The 22025-nt window shown below is 39.8% G+C and overlaps 2 protein-coding genes across 2 annotated transcripts; one reads left to right on the top strand and one right to left on the bottom strand.

Moving 5' to 3' along the window:
* Positions 1 to 1291: 1291 nt before the first annotated feature.
* LOC133818146 (protein KINESIN LIGHT CHAIN-RELATED 2) lies at positions 1292 to 4835 on the top strand. Its single transcript, XM_062250860.1, has 3 exons — positions 1292 to 1604; positions 2187 to 4184; positions 4318 to 4835. Exons 2-3 carry the CDS (start codon positions 2194 to 2196, stop codon positions 4529 to 4531), a joined length of 2205 nt encoding a protein of 734 aa, XP_062106844.1. The 5' UTR covers positions 1292 to 1604; positions 2187 to 2193; the 3' UTR covers positions 4532 to 4835.
* Positions 4836 to 5254: 419 nt separating this feature from the next.
* Positions 5255 to 7230, bottom strand: LOC133818147 (GDSL esterase/lipase At3g27950). The gene is made up of 5 exons (XM_062250861.1): positions 6779 to 7230; positions 6483 to 6677; positions 6203 to 6363; positions 5846 to 6116; positions 5255 to 5755 (listed from the first exon to the last, which is right to left on the bottom strand). Exons 1-5 carry the CDS (start codon positions 7035 to 7037, stop codon positions 5502 to 5504), a joined length of 1140 nt encoding a protein of 379 aa, XP_062106845.1. The 5' UTR covers positions 7038 to 7230; the 3' UTR covers positions 5255 to 5501.
* Between the last annotated feature and the right edge of the window lie 14795 nt (positions 7231 to 22025).

A 22025-nucleotide genomic window follows, 5' to 3' on the forward strand; every position in this document is an offset into this window, starting at 1 on the left:
GGTCTTCTAAGATCTCTCTCTCTCTCTCTCTCTCTCTCTCTTATAATCTTTAAAGTAACACTAGAAAGTAAATATATGTATAAACTTTCATAATTCTTACATGTTTTGTAACCACTTGTTCTGATAATGAATATTAACTTTTGAATGTATTATTAATATCATACAGCACCATTTCACTTTGATGGTACAAAAGTTGTTGGGGTTAATATTCTTTTACCCTTGCTTTTATTATTCTTTGGAATAAAGTTTTATTCTTAATAAATCACTACAAACTATATATTTTTTTGAATCACTAATAATCTCATGTTATAGTTCCTTGATAAATGGAAAATAATAATATAATGTCACGTGTGTATTTCGTGAATAATAATAACTATGTTGAAATACATTTATTTATTTGTTTATTAGGATTTTGATTTTATAGTCCCAATTTTTGTAACAAAGCAGCCTCTCTTAGGATTGATAATAACGTTAATGGACCTACTCATATTTAACACATCCTTTTTCGAGTAATGCCACACCGCTGTCTTTGTTTGGGCCCTCTTGGCCTAGCTGGACCAGGGCCCACCATTTTTATTTTTTGTTTATAGAAAAATTGCTTTATAGAGAATGATTTATCAATTTCTCATTAATTGAAAAAATTTAAGTCACAATATTCAATGAATGAGTAGTCATTCATGAATTAACAACTACCCCTTGAAAAAATTCAATTAACAAAACAAAATGAAAATATAATTATAATTCCTAACATTTTGTTTGTTTTGCACATTAGCCCCCAATTCCTTTTTCTTTTTACTTTCCTAAATTCTTGTGATTAGTCAAACAATTAAGTGAACATTTGCGAGATCAATTAATGAATAGCACAACATTTCTCATATTTCATTCAATGGAGAATCTACTAGAACTAGAAAATGAATTATTATTAGATAATTTAATGCAAAAGAAAAGGGATCAAGGACCGATCTGCAAATTATTAAGGAATATTAATTTGATTAAAAATAAAAGAGAAGCATTGCCTTTGATTAGAGTGTTGACACGTGTTAAAGTGGGATAAAAGTATAGCAAACAGCTGTGTCAACCGAACATTTTCACAGTCCCTGTGGCGTTGAAAAGCCGTTAATCCCGCCAACTTGAGATGTCAGTGAAAATATATACATATCTTATATTTATATCAAATTTATAAATAAATTAAAAAAAAGAGCAAAAATCGAATAATAGAAAGAGAAAGGAGTGGGAGAGAGGTCAGCTTCTTCATTGCTTCAACGTTCCAACTCTTCCTGAAAACCCCACACCTATAGATATATATACACACACACACATTATATCTATACACACACATATTAGCTGGACACAGAGTTCTCAATAATACCCAGTTGCCCATTTTGACCTTACTATTCCATACTAATCCCATTCGGTCTTGTCCTGTCTTCTTCTTCTTCGTCTTCGTCTTGTTCTGCCCCTCAACTTTATATATATATAACAAGTTTAAGCAAACAAACATATATATCATCATCTTCACCTCTCTCTCTCTCTCTCTCATTCTGTACAAAACGCCCAGAGAGCTTAAAACTTTGGCATTATCTTTCTTCTAATAATACACCACAGTAAGTTCTCAATCATCATCATTAATTTCCTTTGTTTCTTTCTGTCTTTCCTCTACATTTTTTTCATTTACTCATTATATGGTTATTAAGGTTGAACTTATATCATACACCATCGTTGTTTTTAGTTTCTTTTTCTATATCAGATGTTGTGTCTTTAATTTCTATGTTGTAGCTCAATTGGGTTTTTTTTTTTATGGTTTTTGTATGTGGGACTTCATTATTTTGTGTTTTCTTCTCCTCTGGTTTGCTTAAGTATGCCTTTTTTTAGTATCATATGTTGTAATTGTAGAACTGAGTTACATTGTCGTTTTGTTAAATTTGGGAATAACTAAGTTCAGTTTATTTTGTTGCAAAAGGGTATGCTAAGTTAAGAAAGCTGTTATAGAAAAAACTACACTTGTGGACAGAAATGTTTGCTGTGAAACATATTCCAGGATGTGATTTGTTAACTATCACTACCATGGAATTGTCATTTTTTCCTAAATAGTTATCATTTAGCTATTTGTAGTATTTGCTTCTCAGTTAATCCTCTGGACCAGTCTTTGTTGATAGTTCTAAAGTTTTTGTTTAATTCATACTCAGAAAGGTGATGCCTGGACTAGTTATGGGTGCCTTTAATGGGGAGAATTTAGCTTATGATACTGATACCAATGAGGACTACACAACTCAAAAGGAAAGCTACGCACATGAAGTCTCACCAAGAAGTCCACTGAGTCCCCAAAGTCCTCAAAGTGACTCCATGGATTTGGCCATGGATGGAGTTATTGACACCTCAATTGAGCAGCTGTATAACAATGTTTGTGAGATGCAGAGCTCTGTTGATCAATCTCCATCAAGGGGTAGTTTTCTATCGTATGGCGAGGAATCAAGAATCGATTCAGAATTACGCCATCTTGTTGGAGATATTGATGATGAGGTAACTAAAGAGGTTGTGGTGGAAAAGAATGAGGAGGGTAATGGTGTTGACTCACCTAAAGGTAAAGATATTCAATCTCCTGCTAAAAAGTCAACAAAAAAGGGCAAGAATCGATTGGCAACTCCTAATAAGCTTAATGTGTTGAGAGTGGATTCTGGGACATCAGCTAAATCTAGCCCCAAGAGCAAATCTTCTCAGGGTAGACCTCCATTAGATAAGAAGTATGAGAAAAGCCCAAGGAAACCTACTGTGGCTTCGCCATTGAACAAGCAAAGAATTTCAGCTTTACGCAGGGCAAAGGTTCAGAATGAAGTGGACGATCTTCAAGTGGATGAATTGGATAACCCAGAACTCGGTCCATTTCTGCTTAAACAAGCTAAAGATATGATCTCTTCTGGTGAAAATTCTAAGAAGGCTCTTGAGGTGGCTCTTCAGGCATTGAAATCATTTGAGAAGTATTCAAATGAGAAACCAACTTTGGACCAGGTAATGTGTTTACACGTTTTGGCTGCAATATACTGCAACTTAGGCCAATATGATGAGGCAATTCCAGTTCTTGAACGCTCTATTGATATTCCGGTTCTTGAAGACGGGCAAGACCATGCCTTGGCCAAGTTTGCAGGGTGTATGCAATTAGGTGACACTTATGCAATGATGGGTCAAATTGAGAATTCAATACTGTTTTACACAGCAGGTTTGGAAATCCAAAGGCAAGTCTTGGGAGAAAAAGATCCCAGACTTGGTGAGACTTGTAGATATGTAGCTGAGGCCCAAGTCCAAGCATTGCAATTGGATGAGGCTGAGAAGCTGTGTCAGATGGCTCTTGACATCCACAGGGAAAATGGTTCTCCTTCTTCCCTTGAAGAAGCTGCAGATAGGAGACTAATGGGACTCATCTGCGACTCAAAGGGAGACTATGAAGCTGCTCTTGAACATTATGTATTAGCAAGCATGGCCATGGCTTCCAATGGCCAGGAAATTGATGTAGCATTAATTGATCGCAGCATTGGAGATGCGTATCTGTCCTTGTCTCGCTATGATGAGGCAGCTTTTGCTTATCAGAAAGCTCTCACTGTGTTCAAGTCGTCTAAAGGAGATAACCATCCAACAGTGGCTTCTGTCTTTGTTCGTCTAGCTGATTTGTACAACAAGATAGGAAAGTTCAGGGAATCTAAATCACACTGCGAAAATGCTCTCAAGATTTACACAAAGCCAAATCATGGCATCCCTTCAGAAGAGATTGCCAGTGGCTTAATCGATGTATCTGCTATCTACCAGTCAATGAATGAGTTAGAGCAGGCTGTCAAGTTACTCAAGAAGGCTTTGAAAATGTTTGGTGATGCTCCAGGCCAACAAAGCACGATAGCAGGAATAGAAGCTCAAATGGGAGTCATGTTTTACATGATGGGGAATTACTCAGATTCTTATAGCACCTTCAAAAGTTCTGTATCAAAGTTCCGGGCCAGCGCAGAGACGAAATCTGCATTGTTTGGAATAGCACTGAACCAAATGGGCCTTGCCTGTGTCCAGCGTTACTCCATAAATGAGGCTGCGGAGCTGTTTGAAGAGTCAAGAAATATCTTGGAAAAGGAATATGGCCCATTTCACCCTGAAACATTAGGAGTCTACAGCAATTTGGCTGGCACCTATGATGCAATGGGCAGGTAAATTTTGTTCTAAAAAACACATATAAATGATGTGCTATGGCCTATAATGCTGCTATATAGTTCATGTTTCATTATCAAGTACTTGTTGCTATTTGCTGATATCTTTTTTATTATCCTAAAAATCTTGCAGGCTGAATGATGCTATTGAATTGTTAGAATATGTTGTTGGAATGAGAGAGGAGAAGCTTGGAACAGCGAATCCAGATGTGGACGACGAGAAGCGAAGACTAGCCGAGTTGTTGAAAGAAGCAGGCAGGTCTAGAAACAGGAAAGTTAGATCTCTGGAAACTCTGCTTGATACCAAAAGACAAGTTGTTAAAGATGACAGTATTGAGGTAATGTAATGCTGATGAAGATGTATATAGGCTCGAGTGTAATCTATGTCTTGGTAGATTAGGTGTTTGGTGCTTCAGTATAGATTGTTGATTGATTGGCAAGCTTGGGAAAATAAGAGAATAATATCAAACGGCGAGAAGGAGATTCTTTTCTCAATTGTTTAATATTAAAGGTGTCAAAAGTTTTCATTTTTGTATAATTTGATTCAGACATACGTATCTTATTGTTCTTTGTATTATGATCTCTCTCAATAAAGAATTGGTGGAGCATCGTTTTCTCTTGTTGGTGCACCCAAAAATGCCCATTACAAAACTTGACTTGCTTCTAATTGTATGTTTCTTAAATAGTAATTTTCAATAGGACTACAATCGCAATCGTTAGTTTTCCATTTCGAGAGTGTTCGTTTGTTAAAACGAGGATTAATTAAAGTATAGCCAAAGTATCTTTGCTGTCTTCATCATTGAATAAGTGGTTTGAATGTGGACATATTGGACCCACGTTGTGAATTTTTCCAACTACTCAATCTCACATGTATATATATTTATATGTATGTATGTATATATACGCAAGAACAGGGATATGCACATGTACATGATAAAATATGTGTATGATGCACCTAACAAGATCTTTATATGTATTTATATGTTTATACTATATATATACATACATATATATCTATATTAACTGTTTGAATAGAAGCAACCAAAAACATTCCATAATGGGAACTAACATTCCAAACCTGTAAAATTTACTTTTATTATCAAACCAAATGAGTGAAATCTGAAGAAGAACAATACAACAAGAGACTATTTTCTTCCCTTCGAGATGCCTTAGGCTTTATTATTCTGATGAAGTAATTCCAACTGAGGTGATGTTCAAACAAGCACACTATAGCCTAACATTGTAATGCTAGAAGCAGTATCTTAACTCTAGCTAAGAGCTTTCAAGCATAGCAACTATGGTGAACCACTGAACTTATCATACATTATTCTTGGGATAATGACAAGCTTCCCCAATTGGAACCAGTGGATCAGAGAGCTTACCCTTAAGAATTTGGTTAGCAATCTGAATATTTGCAGCCTGAGAATAGTGTATGCCGTCCCAACTAATATGCTTCGACGGATTCTTACAAGGATTACCATAAAGCGTTCCATTCACCATAGCTTTCTTCCCACAATCTATATGGTAGCCATAGTAACTGCCGCAACAGAACTCCATTGGACCAACAAAACCTGCCATCATAAAACCATATAAGAGTGTTATAATAAGTCGATATAAAGCATGTTCATAATACAAATATGGCTAAAAAGTATGATCATTACCAAGTCCTTTTGCTCGACTAACTATCACATATTTCGCAGAGTAGACATCAACATAGGTAAACACAGCAAGAGGGAGTTGTGTTCTGAGCTTTAAAACCATGTTCTTAAGCTGCCTATTGAACTCCTGAGCCACTGCATTTTGAGGTTTCACACACCCATTTTTGTCTAGATTACCTGCCTTTGATTTGTAATATATAACATTGTATGGTATACAACCAATAGGACCTGTGTTATGTACCCAAAAGAATCTTGCTCCCTCCTCGTATAGTTGCTGTAAAGTGGCAAACAAAGGAGAATAATTAATGGAAGATATAAATTCTGCTCATTTGAAACTAGTTTTGTCGCTAAATTACACACTTGTATTGCTTGAGATAATTGGCCAAGTATATCAGGAATGGAAGCTTGGACTTGTTTTTCACTCGAGTATTGAAAACCAATGGCCAAATCATTCTGTCCTATATCAAAAGTATATAGAGCCTTTGAGAAGTCCTCTGCTCTTGGAAGCCTGCCTTTTGAGACTAGGATTTTTCACAACAGAAAACCCATCATTTAGTAATGTCATATAAGGCATAAAGATAAAGCTTAGTATTATATAATGTGATTGAAGTTTGGTCAAGTGGGAAAAACAGAGACTCACCACTACTATTGGAAGTGAGTCGATCAGAAAGAGACTTGAAACGCATGAATTGTGCTATTTGAACCCCAAGATGAAATGGGCTATAACCTCCTTTCCGAATAGACGAACCTCCAGTGGCAAAGTTGGCACCATGTCTGAAATTAGTCCCAAGTGAATCCATGTAAGGACTAAGGTAAGGTAACCTCAATTCCTCGGCTGCAAATATCAAAACGACATGTCGTATCCCCCACAAAAACAGAACAAAAAAAAACCTTTCTTGATCAAAGGATCTTATTCTTCTTTCTTTTAGATCTTACCAATGAAATCTATCACAAGACGACCGTCACAAGCTCTTCCAGCGGGCTTTCCAAAGAAGCTTTCGCCATTAGGTGGAAGAACCTCTGAAAGCGTGGCAGATATTGCTCCTGTGTCCGAGTTTGAGTCACCGAAGTTGTATAAAGCTGGGAACTTGCAACTCCGGCTGCCACCGCCACCGCATTTTACTGCCACCGATTGTCCCAACAAGCCCAAAACCAAAAGCCCAATTAGCCTGAGTAGCTTCACAGAAGGACTCATGGTGAGCTTGGCAAACTCAACAAGTTTAACTCTTTTTTGCTGTTACCTTTATCAGTGACTACAGTTACAGAGTACAGACTCACTAGCTTCGACAGTTGGACACTAATGAACTCGGACTGTCTACGTCTAAATTATACAAATATTAGTTTACATTATATGGAACATCTCACAAAATCTCTTTTCAATAATTTGTTGGGCGAAAACAATTTTAAACAGTTTGTTAGACGAGTCCATTTTGGGAAATTTTATGCACTATGCATCATAAAATAGTTAAATTTTTTAACATGTTATCATAAAAATTCTCTCACTAATGTGCCGAATCTCTATTTTGGACAAAAATACTCTCATCAGTTAAAAATGAGGGAACTTTAACAGTTTACATATTTCTCTCTTTCTCATCCATCATTTAGAGTCATTTTCACAACAACATAAATAACATTGTCGAATATACTGAAATCCGTGAAGAAATTGGATTGCTCGGATCTGAAAGTTTCATTTCAAGTGAAGAAACTGTCATACTTGGCGTTTTTTAAGAGAAAAAAATCATGGGTAAGTATCATTTCATTCTATCTACTTGTGAATATGAAATGTCATGGTTATATATTAGATACGAACTGTCCTGGTGTTGAGTGTGGTATTTTTTCTGCATTTTTTTATTTGTTCTTCGGATATGGAAATATGTGGGTGCCATTCGAAATCGATGGTAAATCGATACTGAATCAATGGAATTTCGATGGTACATCGATGGAATGTCGATGCTGGAGCGAACATCTAATTTAGATGTTATTTTCGATATAATATTGATGGTATATCGATGTTGAATCGATGCCATATATGTTAATTTAGTTCAGGATCAATCATGCATCGATGACATTTCGATGGTACATCGATGCTATATCGATGGTACATCGATGGAATTTCAATGTTGGGGTGAACATATAATTTAGATGTTATTTTAGATATAATATCGATGGTATATCGATGCTGAAAACATCGATATGGCATCGATATCCATCGAATGGAATCGCGTACAAATGACGACCATCAACATCGAAATGTCATCAATGTGGCATCGATGTTGAACTGCCATACAGATTTACATAGGCATCTGTAACGACCAAAATTTGCTAATAGGGTTTAGGGCCTTGATTAGCATGCCCAGAGGGCAATAAATGATTTAATATGTGAATATGTGATAGAGATGCATGTGTTAGTTGAATTAAATATGCATGTGGGCCCCGTTTGGATATTAGGGGTATGACTGTGATTTTAGCCCGTTGAGAGTATAAATGTGATAAATGCGATATGTATGTGATTTATTTGTGCAGCACGATCTGAGACAGTCCTGGGGAGCGATTAGCCAGAAATTCACAACGGGGTTAAGAATCCGACTCAGGGTGAGTCGAGGGGTATTTGGGGTATTAGATGTGTTATGGGGTTATCGGGTTATGGAAATAAATATTCGGAGATATATTTGAGGTTAGAATGTTTATGAGGGAATATTGGGGAAATTTACCATTTTTCCCTCGAGGACGTTTTGGTACCCCGAGCTTTGAGGTAATCTTAGAGCTTAAGTTAAATAAAACAAAAGGAAGGGAAACACTCAGAAACTTGTAGAAACCGACCCAAGTATTCTCTCTTCACTCTCTTTATTTTCTCTAAGGCATATCAAAGGAAAAATTGCGGAGGAAGCTAATCAAAACAAGGAATTGAGCTGGGGAATCTTTGGAGCTAGAAGTCTGAGGCTTAAGGAACAAATTCAGAGACTAAGTTCAGCAAGGGTAAGCTTTAAATTACAAGGTTTAGCTTGAAGTTTCTGCTGGTTTTCTTAGAATATGCATGTAGTTGGGTGAAGGATTGATTTTGGGTTTTATGAGGTTTTTGGTTTAAGTTCTTGTTAGGTTTTGCTGTTGTGATTGTCTTAAGACTTCTGTGATTAATGTTTGGATTGTTAGGCTGATTTTTAAGGATGATTGGCTGGGTTTTAGAAGAGAAAATGGAGGATTTTTCTGGGTTCGAAGGGTCGGGTCGCGGCATTGTTTTTGCTGAGCCGCGACCCTTCGAAGCATTTGGGTGGCCTAGAAGAAGGGCGGGCCGCGGCATGCTCTAGCTAGGGCTACGGCGCGCATGCTTTGTTTTGAGTGTGCTCTCGGGTTTGGGGGCGGGCCGCGGCTCTTAGTGCCATTTTGTGTTTTTAAGTGTGTGTAGGCTCGAGAACTCAAAGGTTAAGGCTCGAGATGGATTTTATCACCCGGATTGATAGAACTTAAGGTCCCGAAGATTAGAGTTATGGCTCAAAGTTGTTTAATGGATTAGAACTTGATGGATGAATGTTGTTGATGTGTTGTGACTAGGGTTTCAGCGAGGCTCAAGCTAGGGGACTGTGCTCGGGATATCGGTGCTCGGAGAGCTCGAGACGCAGGTAAGAAAACTCCTGTTCCCATAGAGCTTGTATGCAGGGCTGAGCCCAATATGTTTGAATTGCAGGGATTAGTCCTTTGCTTGAATTTGTTAATGTTCGATATATGTTTATTACGCTACGAATGCAATTGTGTAAGTGTTCGGAAAGAGCCGGGAACGGTGCAGGCCGAGGTCGGCAGGGGCCGAGAATGGCAAAGGGCCGGGAACAGCGTTGGGCACGTCGAGTGCAAGGCCAAGTACGGCAAGGGGCCGGGGGCAGCGTGGAGTGCGAGTTGCCAGGGTGAGACCCTAAAGGATACCTGGGATATCCTCACGGTGTGGACCGCAAACCCAGGGCCTGGTAAAGCGCTTGGGACGGCTTGGCCGTATTTGTTTAGCCTATTGAAGGCCAGTTTATATGCTATGTGTTTGTTATGCTTATGTTTTCTGCTTGTGAGGGTTTTTCTTGCTGGGCTTCGACTCACGGGTGCTCTGTGGTGCAGGTAAGGGCAAGGGAAAAGTCGACCTACCATGAGTACGGAGAGCGTGAAGCGGTGCGTACATGTTTGGCCTGCCTGGCTGCCACGACCAGAGGATTTTGGGAGATGGTTGTATTAAAACCTAGATTTTGTCGTCTAGTCGACTTGGTTTGTACTTATATGTTGTAAATATTTCTAAATAGTATTTTGGGATCCCAAGTGTCAAACACTTTATGATTTTTAGTAAATGGAATTATTTTCAAGGTTTATAACTCTGTTTATAGCTTAATCACAGTTTTTGACCTAAACTCTCGATTAGCGAGCTGAAAGCACATTTTAAACTCACTTAGTAACAACTCTAAGGAAGTAGGGCGTTACAGCATTGATTCATCATCGATTACACTTTATTTTTATAATTTTCTTATGATTTTTTGTTGTTGTAAATTTTGCAGGTTCCAGAGTTAATATAATTGTTTCTTACAACAGTGTTTGGGAACGGAAATGAGAGAAATGGAATTTCAAAGTTGGTTTGAACACTATATTACATGTACCAATTGGTGTTAGTTACAAAGAATTATTGGAGAAGTTGTATTCAAAGCTAAAAGTGGATAGGTCATTGTTTGACTTAAAGTTGGAAGTGTCGTTTACATGCAATGATTTTAGTGTAGATCCCATTGAAATCACGGATGATGAAGGAGTTAGTGCTCATATTCTTGACAATTCGAAATCCTTAAGACACCGGGTTCCTTTATGCATTAGTTCGATTGTAAAGAACATTGTTTTTCTTGATCCATCTCCTAGAGTGAGTGTTAATATGGAAAATCATAATCAATCATGCACGGCTGTTCCACAAACAGCTCCTGGGCCAAGTGTATGCATGGGAGGTCCTAGTCAAAATGAAACTTTTTTTCCCCAATAAATCTCCTGCATGATGATGGGTATGAGTATGAGCCTTGTGTCAATGACGATCCAATTGCCCATTTTGGTGATGATGATGAAGAGTTGAGGGGTGCAGTAGTTTTGATGATAACTCCGAGGATCGGTTGTCGATGCTACCTGTGGTGCAAGCAGATAATTTAGATGTACGACCCTTGCCAAGACGTCAAGAAAGCCAAGGATGGAGGACTCCTGGCTCAGAGAGCAGTCATCCAACTACACAAGACGATAGAAATAGATGGAGTTCTTCGGCATATACTGATGAAGATATCTCATGCCCCTCTTATGTTATCCCCGTGTTATCTGGAGTGAGTTGTGGAGTAATAGAATTTGGGAAGGTTTTTCAGAACAAGTTAGAGTTGAAGACGAAGGCACACTTGTATGCAATGAAGCAGAACTTCAAGTTTGTGGTGAAGAAGTCAGGTACTGAAGTTTGGTATATCACTTACAAGGATCCTGATTGTGGGTGAAGATTGAGGGGGAAGAGAATGCCTAAATCTAATATGTTCGAGATAACTCGTTTCACCAATAAACACACTTGCTCACTTGACCTCCAACATAAAGGCCATTGCCAAGCTGCACCTTGGGTTATTGTTCATTGCATAAAGAAAAAATATCAAACTGGATCAAATGCGTACATGGCAAACAACATAAGAGAAGACATTAAGAATGATTATGACATTGAGTTGTCATATGGAAAAGCTTGGAGATGCCAAGAGAAGGCTCTTTCTTATGCCAGAGGGACACTGGAAGCATCGCACCAGAAGTTACCATCATACTTGTTCGTGCTTCAACAGAAAAATGTCAGGACGTTGACAAATTTTGTCATTGAGGAGGATCGGTTCAAATATTGCTTTTTCTCACTCGGAGTTAGTAGAAGAGGGTTTCGTACATGTCATCTTGTGTTATGTGTGGCCGACACTTTTTTAAAGACAAAATATGGTGGGTAGATGTTATGTGCAGTCGCACTGGATGCAAATAATAATCTATATCCAGTTGCATTTGGTATTGTGGATAGTGAGAATCATGATTCTTGGAAGTTTTTCATGTCAAAGCTAAAGGAAGCGATTGGGGAAGTTGAGGACCTGGCGTTTGTATCTGACAGGCATGGAAGTATTACATATGCCTTGGAAACTATTTTCCCCAATGCCTATCACGGTGCTTGCTACCACCACATTAGTATGAATGTGGTTGCTGAATTCAAGACTGATCATTGTCATGTGTTGATGTATAATGCGGAATATGTTTTTTGGAAATCTGAGTTCTTTGCTCAATACCTAGAAGGCATGAGTTTTCATAAGTGGTCCCGTGCTTACTTTCCTGGAAATAGGTATGTCATTGTGAATTGTATTTTAATTTATGAAATCTTGTAAATGTACATTACTATTAAATGTTAGTTTTCCTGGATACTAGGTATAATATAATGACAAGCAATTATGCTGAAAGTTTCAACAATAAGACTCGGGATGCTAAGAGCTTTCCGATAACTACATTCGTCGAATTTATTCGCTTCACACTGCAGTCTTAGTTCTGTGATAGAAGATAAACTAGCGAGAAGACAACTACAACTCTTGCACCGACCTATGAGAAAGATTTGGTGGCTATGGCTGAGAAAGCTCGATTCTTGATCCCTTATGCAAGAGGGAGGCATGAGTTCCACGTGTTAGATGATGTATTCATTCTGCAAATCAAGAATTGTCTCGTATGCCGAATATTGCAAAGGTTGTGGATACCCATTGAAGGTGTACTTTGCCTCCACCCGAACACCCTTAGAAGACTCTACCTCAGTGGTCTTCTTCGCCTTCTTACCAGGTATTATAGCACCAATCGCTTTCATATCTCTACTGAATTGTTTCACAGTTGTATCGAATGAAATGTATCCCCATGGATACTTCTCAAAATAATCTAAATCATCAACCATCGACAATGAATCTCGCCAAATAGCATTGTCGTTCTCAGCAGCCAATAGTATCCCTTCCACAAAGTAAACCAAACTGAGCTTGTACAAATCATCAAGTACATTGCACATACTAAAAGCTCGTTCCAACATATTGAACCTAATGTCTTTCTCAGGTTCCACATTGAAATATGTATCAAGTAGGCGGAGGACGTAAGGTGAGGTTGAATGTCAGCGACAAGTGGTGCACAGGAGCAGCTCAGTCCAGTCATAATGGCAAACTCGTGCACCCCAAACTTACATAAGTTTGGGCCCATCAAGAAGTGCACCTCATCGCCACGCAGAGACTTCACCTTTCGCAAAACCAGTGTGTGCACCAATGCCCCAGAGAACGAAAAGGCAAGGGCTGTGAAGAATGGTCCAAAAACAGACTCATTCACCCTCCCCAACAATCCATGCTCCTCAAACCTTTTCTTCAATTTCGTTAACCTCTCGAAACCCCTATAGGTCATACGACCGACATAATGATCCTCTATAGGGATCTCAAGCAGTGGGATACGTTTTGGTGACATATGCAAAATATCCAAAAAAAGAGAGAGAGAATTAGTTGAATTTACAAAAAAAATACTCTGTCTGCAGTTGTCATCGAAATGCCATTGAATTACAATCGATTTGGCATTGAAGCAAAAAGCAAAAATCAACATATACAAGCATGCATTGAAACAACATTAAAATACTATCGATATACCATTGGGACTGATTTTACAAATAGACAAACAAACTATCGATATGCCATCGAAATACATTTAATAAATAATAACTGACTAAGCCACCCTTGAATCAGCATCGAAATACTATCGATATACCATCAGAATTGATTTTAAAAATAACGAACAAACTATCGATGTGGCATCAAAATGGCATCGAAATACATCTAACAAATAACAACCAACTAAGTCACCCTCGAATCAGCATTGAAATACTATCAATATACCATCAAAACTTATTTTACAAATAAACAAACAATTTATTGATGTGCCATCGAAATGGCATCGAATTGGCATTGAAATACTATCGATATGCCATCGAAATACATTTAACAAATAAAAACTGACTAAGCCACTCTCGAATCAGCATCGATTATATACAAAATAAAATCAACAAACAATGTATCGATATGCCATCGATTATGCATCAAATATCTTTCAAGTAGATAACATAAAAAATCCATCGACATCGCATCGACATAGCATCGAATTAACATCGATGAATCACCATCAAATTAATGTGCTCGAACAATCATTGAAATAGCATGAAATAGCATCGACATAGCATCAAAATTAATGGATTTATCAAAATATATCTAAAACCAAGAAAGCATTGAAATACCATCGAACTAGAATCGAAATTGCATTGAAGTCAGCATCGACATATCATTGAAATTTCATCGATTTTATACAAAAAAACTGAAAGCCATGCAAGCATCAAAATAACATCGATATACCATCGATTGCGCATCGATTGACTATCACCTTCATTTAATGGTCCATCAAAATACTATCGATAGAGCATCGATTGCACATCGATGAACAACATTTCAATTAATTAAAAATATATGCATGCACTGAATGTCATCAAATTACCATCGATTAAGCATCGAAATGGCATCGATGTGGGATCGAATGAACATCGACCCACAAAATTTTTGCAGAACTTAAACACAATCTTCCAAAACGAATCACATAGAATCAAACCCATTTAAAGCTACATTTTTGTAAAATAAAGATTAAAATCAAACCCATTTCATCAATTTTATACATTACGATTCAATTTTTTTTTTTAAAAAATACCATAAAAATTGACTTACCGTTGCCGGCGATGGAGAAGAAGGTGACGACGACGGATGTGACGAGAGAGAGCTTCACCTGAGAGAGATAGTTAGATGTGAGGGGTCTGAGAGGTTGAGAGAAAATTCCACTGAGAGAGAAATGAGAGAGTTCGGCTGGGATGGGAGTGTTTAATTTTAGGAGTGTTTTTGTCCAAAAAATTAGAAATGACATATGTTTGGGAGAGTAAGTTATGTTGACATTTAAAAAAAATTAAGTATGTTATAGGACATATAGTGTAAAATTGTAAAATTCTACTATTTGAAACTCATTTTCGACATCATAAATTATTTGGAATTTTTAAAAAAATTGTGTTATGTTCTAAATGGCTACAATATACAATATCATAGTGAAAAATTAGAATTTATAACAATCAACATATCGAAATAACTTTTGTGTGTTGACAATTTGTGAACGCCCTAATCTTTCCCAATTTATATATTCATATTGACAAGGATCTAAAACTGCATCTTTGAATGAGATATTATTTTTCATGTGACTATTTTACAAGGAAAAGGCTTCATAGGCAGCTATATTTGTAATTATACTGACAAAAAAAATATGTGGTATTTATTTGTCAGCAGAGGTAAAAACAATGCTCTGATTCATATTTTATTGATAAAATACCATAGTTATTGGTATTTGTTATATTATTTTATAGAATATAATGTTAAATTAAATAATATAACAAAATGTGATTTGTCACACTTTATTACATAATCTTGAGAGTTACAAAATTAGATATGCGTGTGTCCAAGTGTAACATTTTTTGAGTTACAAAATCAGTTATAAATTTGTAACTCCAAAATATTATTCAATAATGTGTAGATTGAGAGTTATACATTTTGTTTGAATTTCACAAAGTAATAATGTGATATGGTTGTTGATGATATGATTTTAACTCTCATTATGTGTATGGAGGTTACAAAATCAAGTGGAAAAGAGTTTGTGATGTTTTTGGAAAAAGTGGAAAATTTGGGAGGCTAAAACAGCACGTTGGTCGCGGCCACCAGCATCCCAGGCCACTGCCTGGGAGTCAGGGACTAGCAGCCGCGACCATGAATGTACCTGGCTGCGGTCGGGTGTGTGACAACCAAATCCTAATTTTTTTTCTTCAATTTTGAACGGTTTTAACATCCCAAGTAACTCCCAAATCCAATGAAATATTGTTAACAACAATTAGACCTAGAGGTGGTGTCGTCCCTCATGAGAATTGAGAGTCATTATCAAGAAAAGTCTTTGAATGGAATGTGCACACGACCATTACCAATGCAAAGCGAGACATTGAGGTCTCAAATGAACAAAGCAAAGGTGTGGGTGTTATCACCGGTTTGTTATCAATGAATAGTGGTTCAATTTTTCTTCATTTTAATTTCATAAACATCCAATGAAATATTGTTAACAACAATTAGACCTAGAGGTGGTGTCGTCCCTCATGAGAATTGAGAGTCATTCTCAAGAAAAGTCTTTGAATGGAATGTGCACACGACCATTACCAATGCAAAGCGAGACATTGAGGTCTCAAATGAACAAAGCAAAGGTGTGGGTGTTATCACCGGTTTGTTATCAATGAATAGTGGTTCAATGCTCGGCAACCAAAATTTCAACAAATTTTGTGATAATCACACTAAGGTAAAATTCAAGTTGAAAGACATTTTACTTTATGCATTAATGTAATGGTTCTTATAAAAAGAGTAATTATTTAATCAACTGGGGGAATATTATATTTTAATATAATATTTGATTGATCAAATAAGTGTTACAAAATGTGATTATTTAATCTAAGGGGAGGAATGTTATATTATTTTATATAATATAATGTTATATTAAATAATGTGACAAAATGTGATTTGTCACGCAAATGTGATTTGCCACACCTTGTAACATAATATTGAGAGTTACAAAATTGGACATATGTGTGTCCAAGTGTTACATATTTGGAATTACAAATTTGTAACTCCCAATTATTACACAATAATGTGTATGTTGATGCGGTTCTTCGCCAACAGGTAATTAAGAAAAGAAGAGAAAGGGATTAGTGCTTATGTTGAATCGAAACAAATATATGATCTTAGAAAATGAATTGTTGACTCAGAATGCGTTTTTTGAGTGGTTCAAAGGTTAAAATCCTTCCACTCCACTAGTCAGTATTATTGCTATATACTAGATATTTGATTACAGGGTATTTCTTACAATAGAGAATCCAACCTCTATTAACTCCCAAGGTCTCCATATTTATAGGAGAAGGCACCTGGGAGTTGATAAGAAGGTCATCCCGTGACCTTCTTACCTATCATGTCAACTCTGTAACATTCATGATTAATTCCTAAACCTGACACATAAGTGTGGTCAAATCAAATAGGTAAGGGGATAATGGGCCGCATGGCCCAAACCAGTCGTGGGAGTCTGAATACGCACGTTCCTGCTGCGTGTCCGAGATGTTAGTGATATATCAAACACGTGATGTCTGATATATGCACGTTTACCTTGCGTGGTTGACTTCATAAAAGGTCACAGCTTCCACATCCAGCTCGCACCACGAGCTGGATGCTTACCTCGACCTGCGGCCTTCAGGGTCCAGACTCAGTCCTTTGAGCAATCTTGGTGAACCCTTAGTTTACCTCGAGCTAAAGAGGTAGGGCCTTACGATGGCAGCTCCAGTTTCGGGGAGGTCCACGTGGTAGTCATGATTAGGCAGTATCTCAGCTCGTTAATCAGCCCGTGGGAAAATCAGGGCGTACATCTGCCCCCCAAGCCTCTGCTCGTGGTACACGACGTCGTGTAGGGCCACAGTAGGGGCTTTTAGGCTTCCCCATGAACTCTTCATATTCCACATTCTACGCAGGCGCCGAATACGTGGAACATTGTGGTTGGTGACGGTACGTCTTCCGAGAACCGCATTAAATGGCCTAGCCTATGCCCAACCATCGTTTCATCTTTCGAGTGGAGGGCCTTGGATCCCACATCAGGGCAATCCAACGGCCCTCTTCACGTGACCCTTCACGCATATAAAAAGGGGTGGCCACCTTACGCACGGGCCACCCGTTCATTTGCAATTTTTCAGAAATTTTTCCCTTCTTCTCTCTTCATCTTCAAGAGAAAAAACCCTTTTCTTCCCGACCGCCATTCCTAACGTTCAAGAGGTTCAAGCACAGAGACTCCTTCGAAGCCTTGGAACCAACTGCTCCAAAAAATCCCCAACCCAGGCGATATCTTCATCCACTTCCCAGCCCAACACTCTGTAAGTCTTCTGACTGTGCATGTTTCGAAGTTTTTTTTTTTTTTTTACTATAGCTGCATGCAAGGGTTTTCTGGGTTTTGTGGGAATGAAGGGCGAAAGCCTTTTAGGTTAGGGTATTGTTTGTAGTAGGAAGTCGTTTAGGAGCATGGTTTACATGATGCATTTTCTGGGGAAAGTTTTTGGGTATGATTCTTGGGATATTAGTTCAAAATATTCAGTATTTTGGGTGCAAAACCGGGTAGCTTAGGGGACACGCTTCATAGGTGGTTTTGCCTTTCATGCCTATTGGAACTTTCCCTCCAAGGCAACATTTTAACCTGACCCTCCTGACACATGAATTCCGAGTAATCGGGGATCTGTTGGGAGTACAGGCACGTGTTCATAGAACTGCGTGGTCTCACTCTCCACGGGCTGGGCTTACCTCAGCCCGTGCAAAGAACACTCTTTGATTCTTCCTTATGCTTGGGTCGCCTTTTCTGAAATCTTTTCTTTTGTTCACTAGGTGACCAGATGGCACCAGAGAAGAATGCTCCAAAGAAGACCGCTGGTAGCTCGGCCTCCTAGCAAGACAAAGGAAAAGCGGTGATGCCCGAATCCCCAATCCCTAACTTTGGGCCCGCGGTGGAACAGGAGCTCGAGGTGGCTCCTGACGCGTTCTTTGAGGCGGAGAAGATCGTCTCAAAGATTACCGACCAGACGAAGGTCAACAAAATCTTCCTCTCTCACAACATTGGGCTGGGGAGAGCGTCAGTGGTTGCCCGTCCTCCCGCAGAGGGCGAGCGGAGCTGCGCGCCGCTGGACGAGGCATTCGCGGCCTGGAGCGACGAGCATTTTAAGGCGGGGGCCTTCCTCCCGTTGGATCATTATTTTGCTGACTTCCTCAATTACATGAAGTTGTCCCCCTTCCAGCTCCCTCTAACTCTTATCGGCTGTTGGTGGGGTTAAGGTATTTATTCTTGAAACACGAGTGGGAGGTCCCCACTCCTGTGGATATTTTGTACTTTTTCTGCCTCAAAGCCAACCCGGAGCAGCGGGGGCGAGGCGACGGGTTTTATTACTTAACCCGATTCCCCAACACGGCTGCGGTCATCGAGCTGCCCAGCCACCCCAACGACTTCAAAGATCAATTCTTTATGTCAACGGGGTTCAGAAACTGCGAGCTCCACTACTTCAATCGTCCTCGTAAGTGCTTGTCAACCTTAGCTCGTAAGTTAAGTGTCGTTTAGCTCCTCTTGTATCCCTTTCAGACTTAGATTAATCCTGCAGCTATCTTCGAGAGGACAGAGAAATCTGTGACCCTTGGGGCCCAATACGAGACACTGGTGGGCTTGCCCCCCAGTGAGAAGGATTACCACGTGCTCGTAATAGACGAGACGATGGTGGCCTGCAAGTTGATTTTCCCAAATCAGACTTTGAACCTGAGGAGGAACCGGGCGCTTCCCCCAGCTCGCGACACCAGGCCCATCATCTTGGAGGAGGTCGCGGGGGGCGAAGATGAGGAGGACGAGGTTCCCCTCGTGAGGAACAAAAAGCGGGCGTTGGAGGTCGCCCAGACAGCGGGTGAGGAGCGGATCCGGTCCGGAGCAGCCGCGGGTCCTTCTGGCCAAGGTAACCCTTATTTGTTTAGGAACTTAGATAGGGCCACCGCAGACCCCCGGCTAGCTAGGTTCAATCCTAGATAGCTCGACCAACGTCACCGAAGAGATCCAGACCTGGATACAACCCTGCTTCACTGTGTCGAACAGCTCGTGCTGGACTACCAAGATAGCCGACCTAGGGGTACCGTAGTAGTAGATAACACCCTAGCCTTTAGGTCGATCCTATTCGAGGAGTATGGGACCAACCTTCGGTCATGGCCATCACTCCGGAGGGGTGCCGTAGCTCCGGGACTTAGGCAATATGTAGAAGAATCTAGCCCTGAATCAGCCTCGGACCCAGAACTTGCGCCAGCTCGGGAAGTAATTGACTTAGATTCTTATTCTAGCTCGGGGGGTAGGATTCCCTTTAGTATACATATACTTGAATTTCTCTTTTTTTCCCCCATTGTTTTTGTTTCTGCATGACTGCTAACTTTTGTACTAACCATATCTTTGTTTTGACAGAAGAGATGTCTCAGCCCGAAGAGAGTCTGCGAGGTGCGTTCGCCGGGGGGAACCCCTCAGCCGGGGCTGCTGGGCCAAGAATGAAGAGGCTTTGGACGTCTAAGCATGCCTCCGGGACCCCCACCAAGTCTCTTGCAAAGGAGAAAGAGCAACCCCCAGTTGCCACGGTCGTGGGAACGGTTCCTCCCGCTGCAGGGGGAAGCAACATGTCCCCACCCCCTCCGCGAGCTCCGGGCCCCGCCTGGGATGCAGGGGCAGAGCTCGAGGCGTCGGCGATTGTACCCTCCAAGGTACGTATCCCAGTCAATCCCCAAGACCTCGAGAAGATTCCAGAGGCCTTCCGGGGAACGGTGTATGAGTCGGCGAACTACGCCGTCAGCCACATATACAAGTTCAACGAGAAGGAGCTCCGGGCCATCAAAACCAGGAGCCCGGTGGGCGTGATGGAGTCTTCTCTGGGCATGGCCATGACAGTAAGCTAACCTCAACCTTTTATGGTCTTTGATTATTACACTTTGCCCTGTTCTTTCTTCCTTCCTTCTTTTTTCCTAAGGCAATTGCCTCTCTACTTTCGCAGAGCGCTGTTGCCCTTCACCGGAGCATTGCCAGGACCAAAACTCAGCTCGAGGAGATGAGGAACGAGCACCAGGTGGCCATGGCCACCCACCAGGCTTCCCTACAGGCGGCTAAGGATGCCTTGGCGGCCTCGCAGAAAGAGCTGGAAGAGACTCGCCCCAAGCTCCAAGAGCACGAGACCGCCCTCGCCACTGCGCGGACAGACCTAGATGTCGCGAAGGCTGAGGCCAAGGCCGCCCTGGAGGCCGAGCGGGCAACTTCAGACACTGCCATGGAAGACATGTTCTACCATTGCTGGGCCTACAACCCGGACGCCGACTTCTCCTTCCTGGCGGCGAACATCTGGGAGCGCTTGTTGGTGATGTTCAAAGCCCGCCTTGATAAAGAAGCACCCTTTGAGGCCGGGGAAGGCTCCGGCGCAGCTGAGCAGGGTGAGACGGCGACCTCCAAGGGGCCACCTGGCGAAGCTTAGGGCCTTCCTCTTTTGTGCCCTTTCCTTCAATATTTTTTAATTTTTTTTGTGTAACCTTTGCATGAGGTGCTTCCACCTCGAGACTATTTAACTCAACTTTATTTTTAATTGATTTACTACCCTTTGCCTCTACGCATTTTAGTTACTATTCTGAGAAACTTAGTTCGCGTTAATCTTTATCCATATCTCGAGCTCTTTAGGAAGAACAACGATCACTAGATTTAAATCAACTTCTAAGTTTTATGACCTGGTTATATCCAGGAACTTAATTTGAAAACTTAGTTCGCGTTAATTTTTATCAATATCTCGAGCTCTTTAAGAAGAACAACGATCAATCGATATGAATCAACTTCTAAGTTTTATGACCTGGTTATATCCAGGAACTTAATTTGAAAACTTAGTTCGTGTCAATTTTTATCAATATCTCGAGCTCTTTAAGAAGAACAACGATCAATAGATATGAATCAACTTCTAAGTTTTATGACCTGGTTATATCCAGGAACTTAATTTGAAAACTTAGTTCGTGTCAATTTTTATCAATATCTCGAGCTCTTTAAGAAGAACAACGATCAATCGATATGAATCAACTTCTAAGTTTTATGACCTGGTTATATCCAGGAACTTAATTTGAAAACTTAGTTCGTGTCAATTTTTATCAATATCTCGAGCTCTTTGAGAAGAACAACGATCAATCGATATGAATCAACTTATAAGTTTTATGACCTGGTTATATCTAGGATAAGACTTAGTTCGCGTTAATCCTTATCAATATCTCGCGTTTTTTAAGAAAAACAACGGTCAATTGATATGAATCAACTTCTAAGTCATTAAGGCGACCTGATTATATCCAGGTACCATATGCCCCCCAAGTAACTGGGAAAGGGTCTTTCATGGTTACTTTAGATTACACTTGAAAACACACACAATCGTAGGCGAAAAGTTAATTCTTATTGCGTAATACATAGAAAATGGCCTTTCAGGCCTTACAAGGGAATTATT

The sequence above is a fragment of the Humulus lupulus genome, chromosome 2 (genome assembly GCF_963169125.1).
Source record: "Humulus lupulus chromosome 2, drHumLupu1.1, whole genome shotgun sequence".
NCBI lineage: Eukaryota > Viridiplantae > Streptophyta > Magnoliopsida > Rosales > Cannabaceae > Humulus > Humulus lupulus.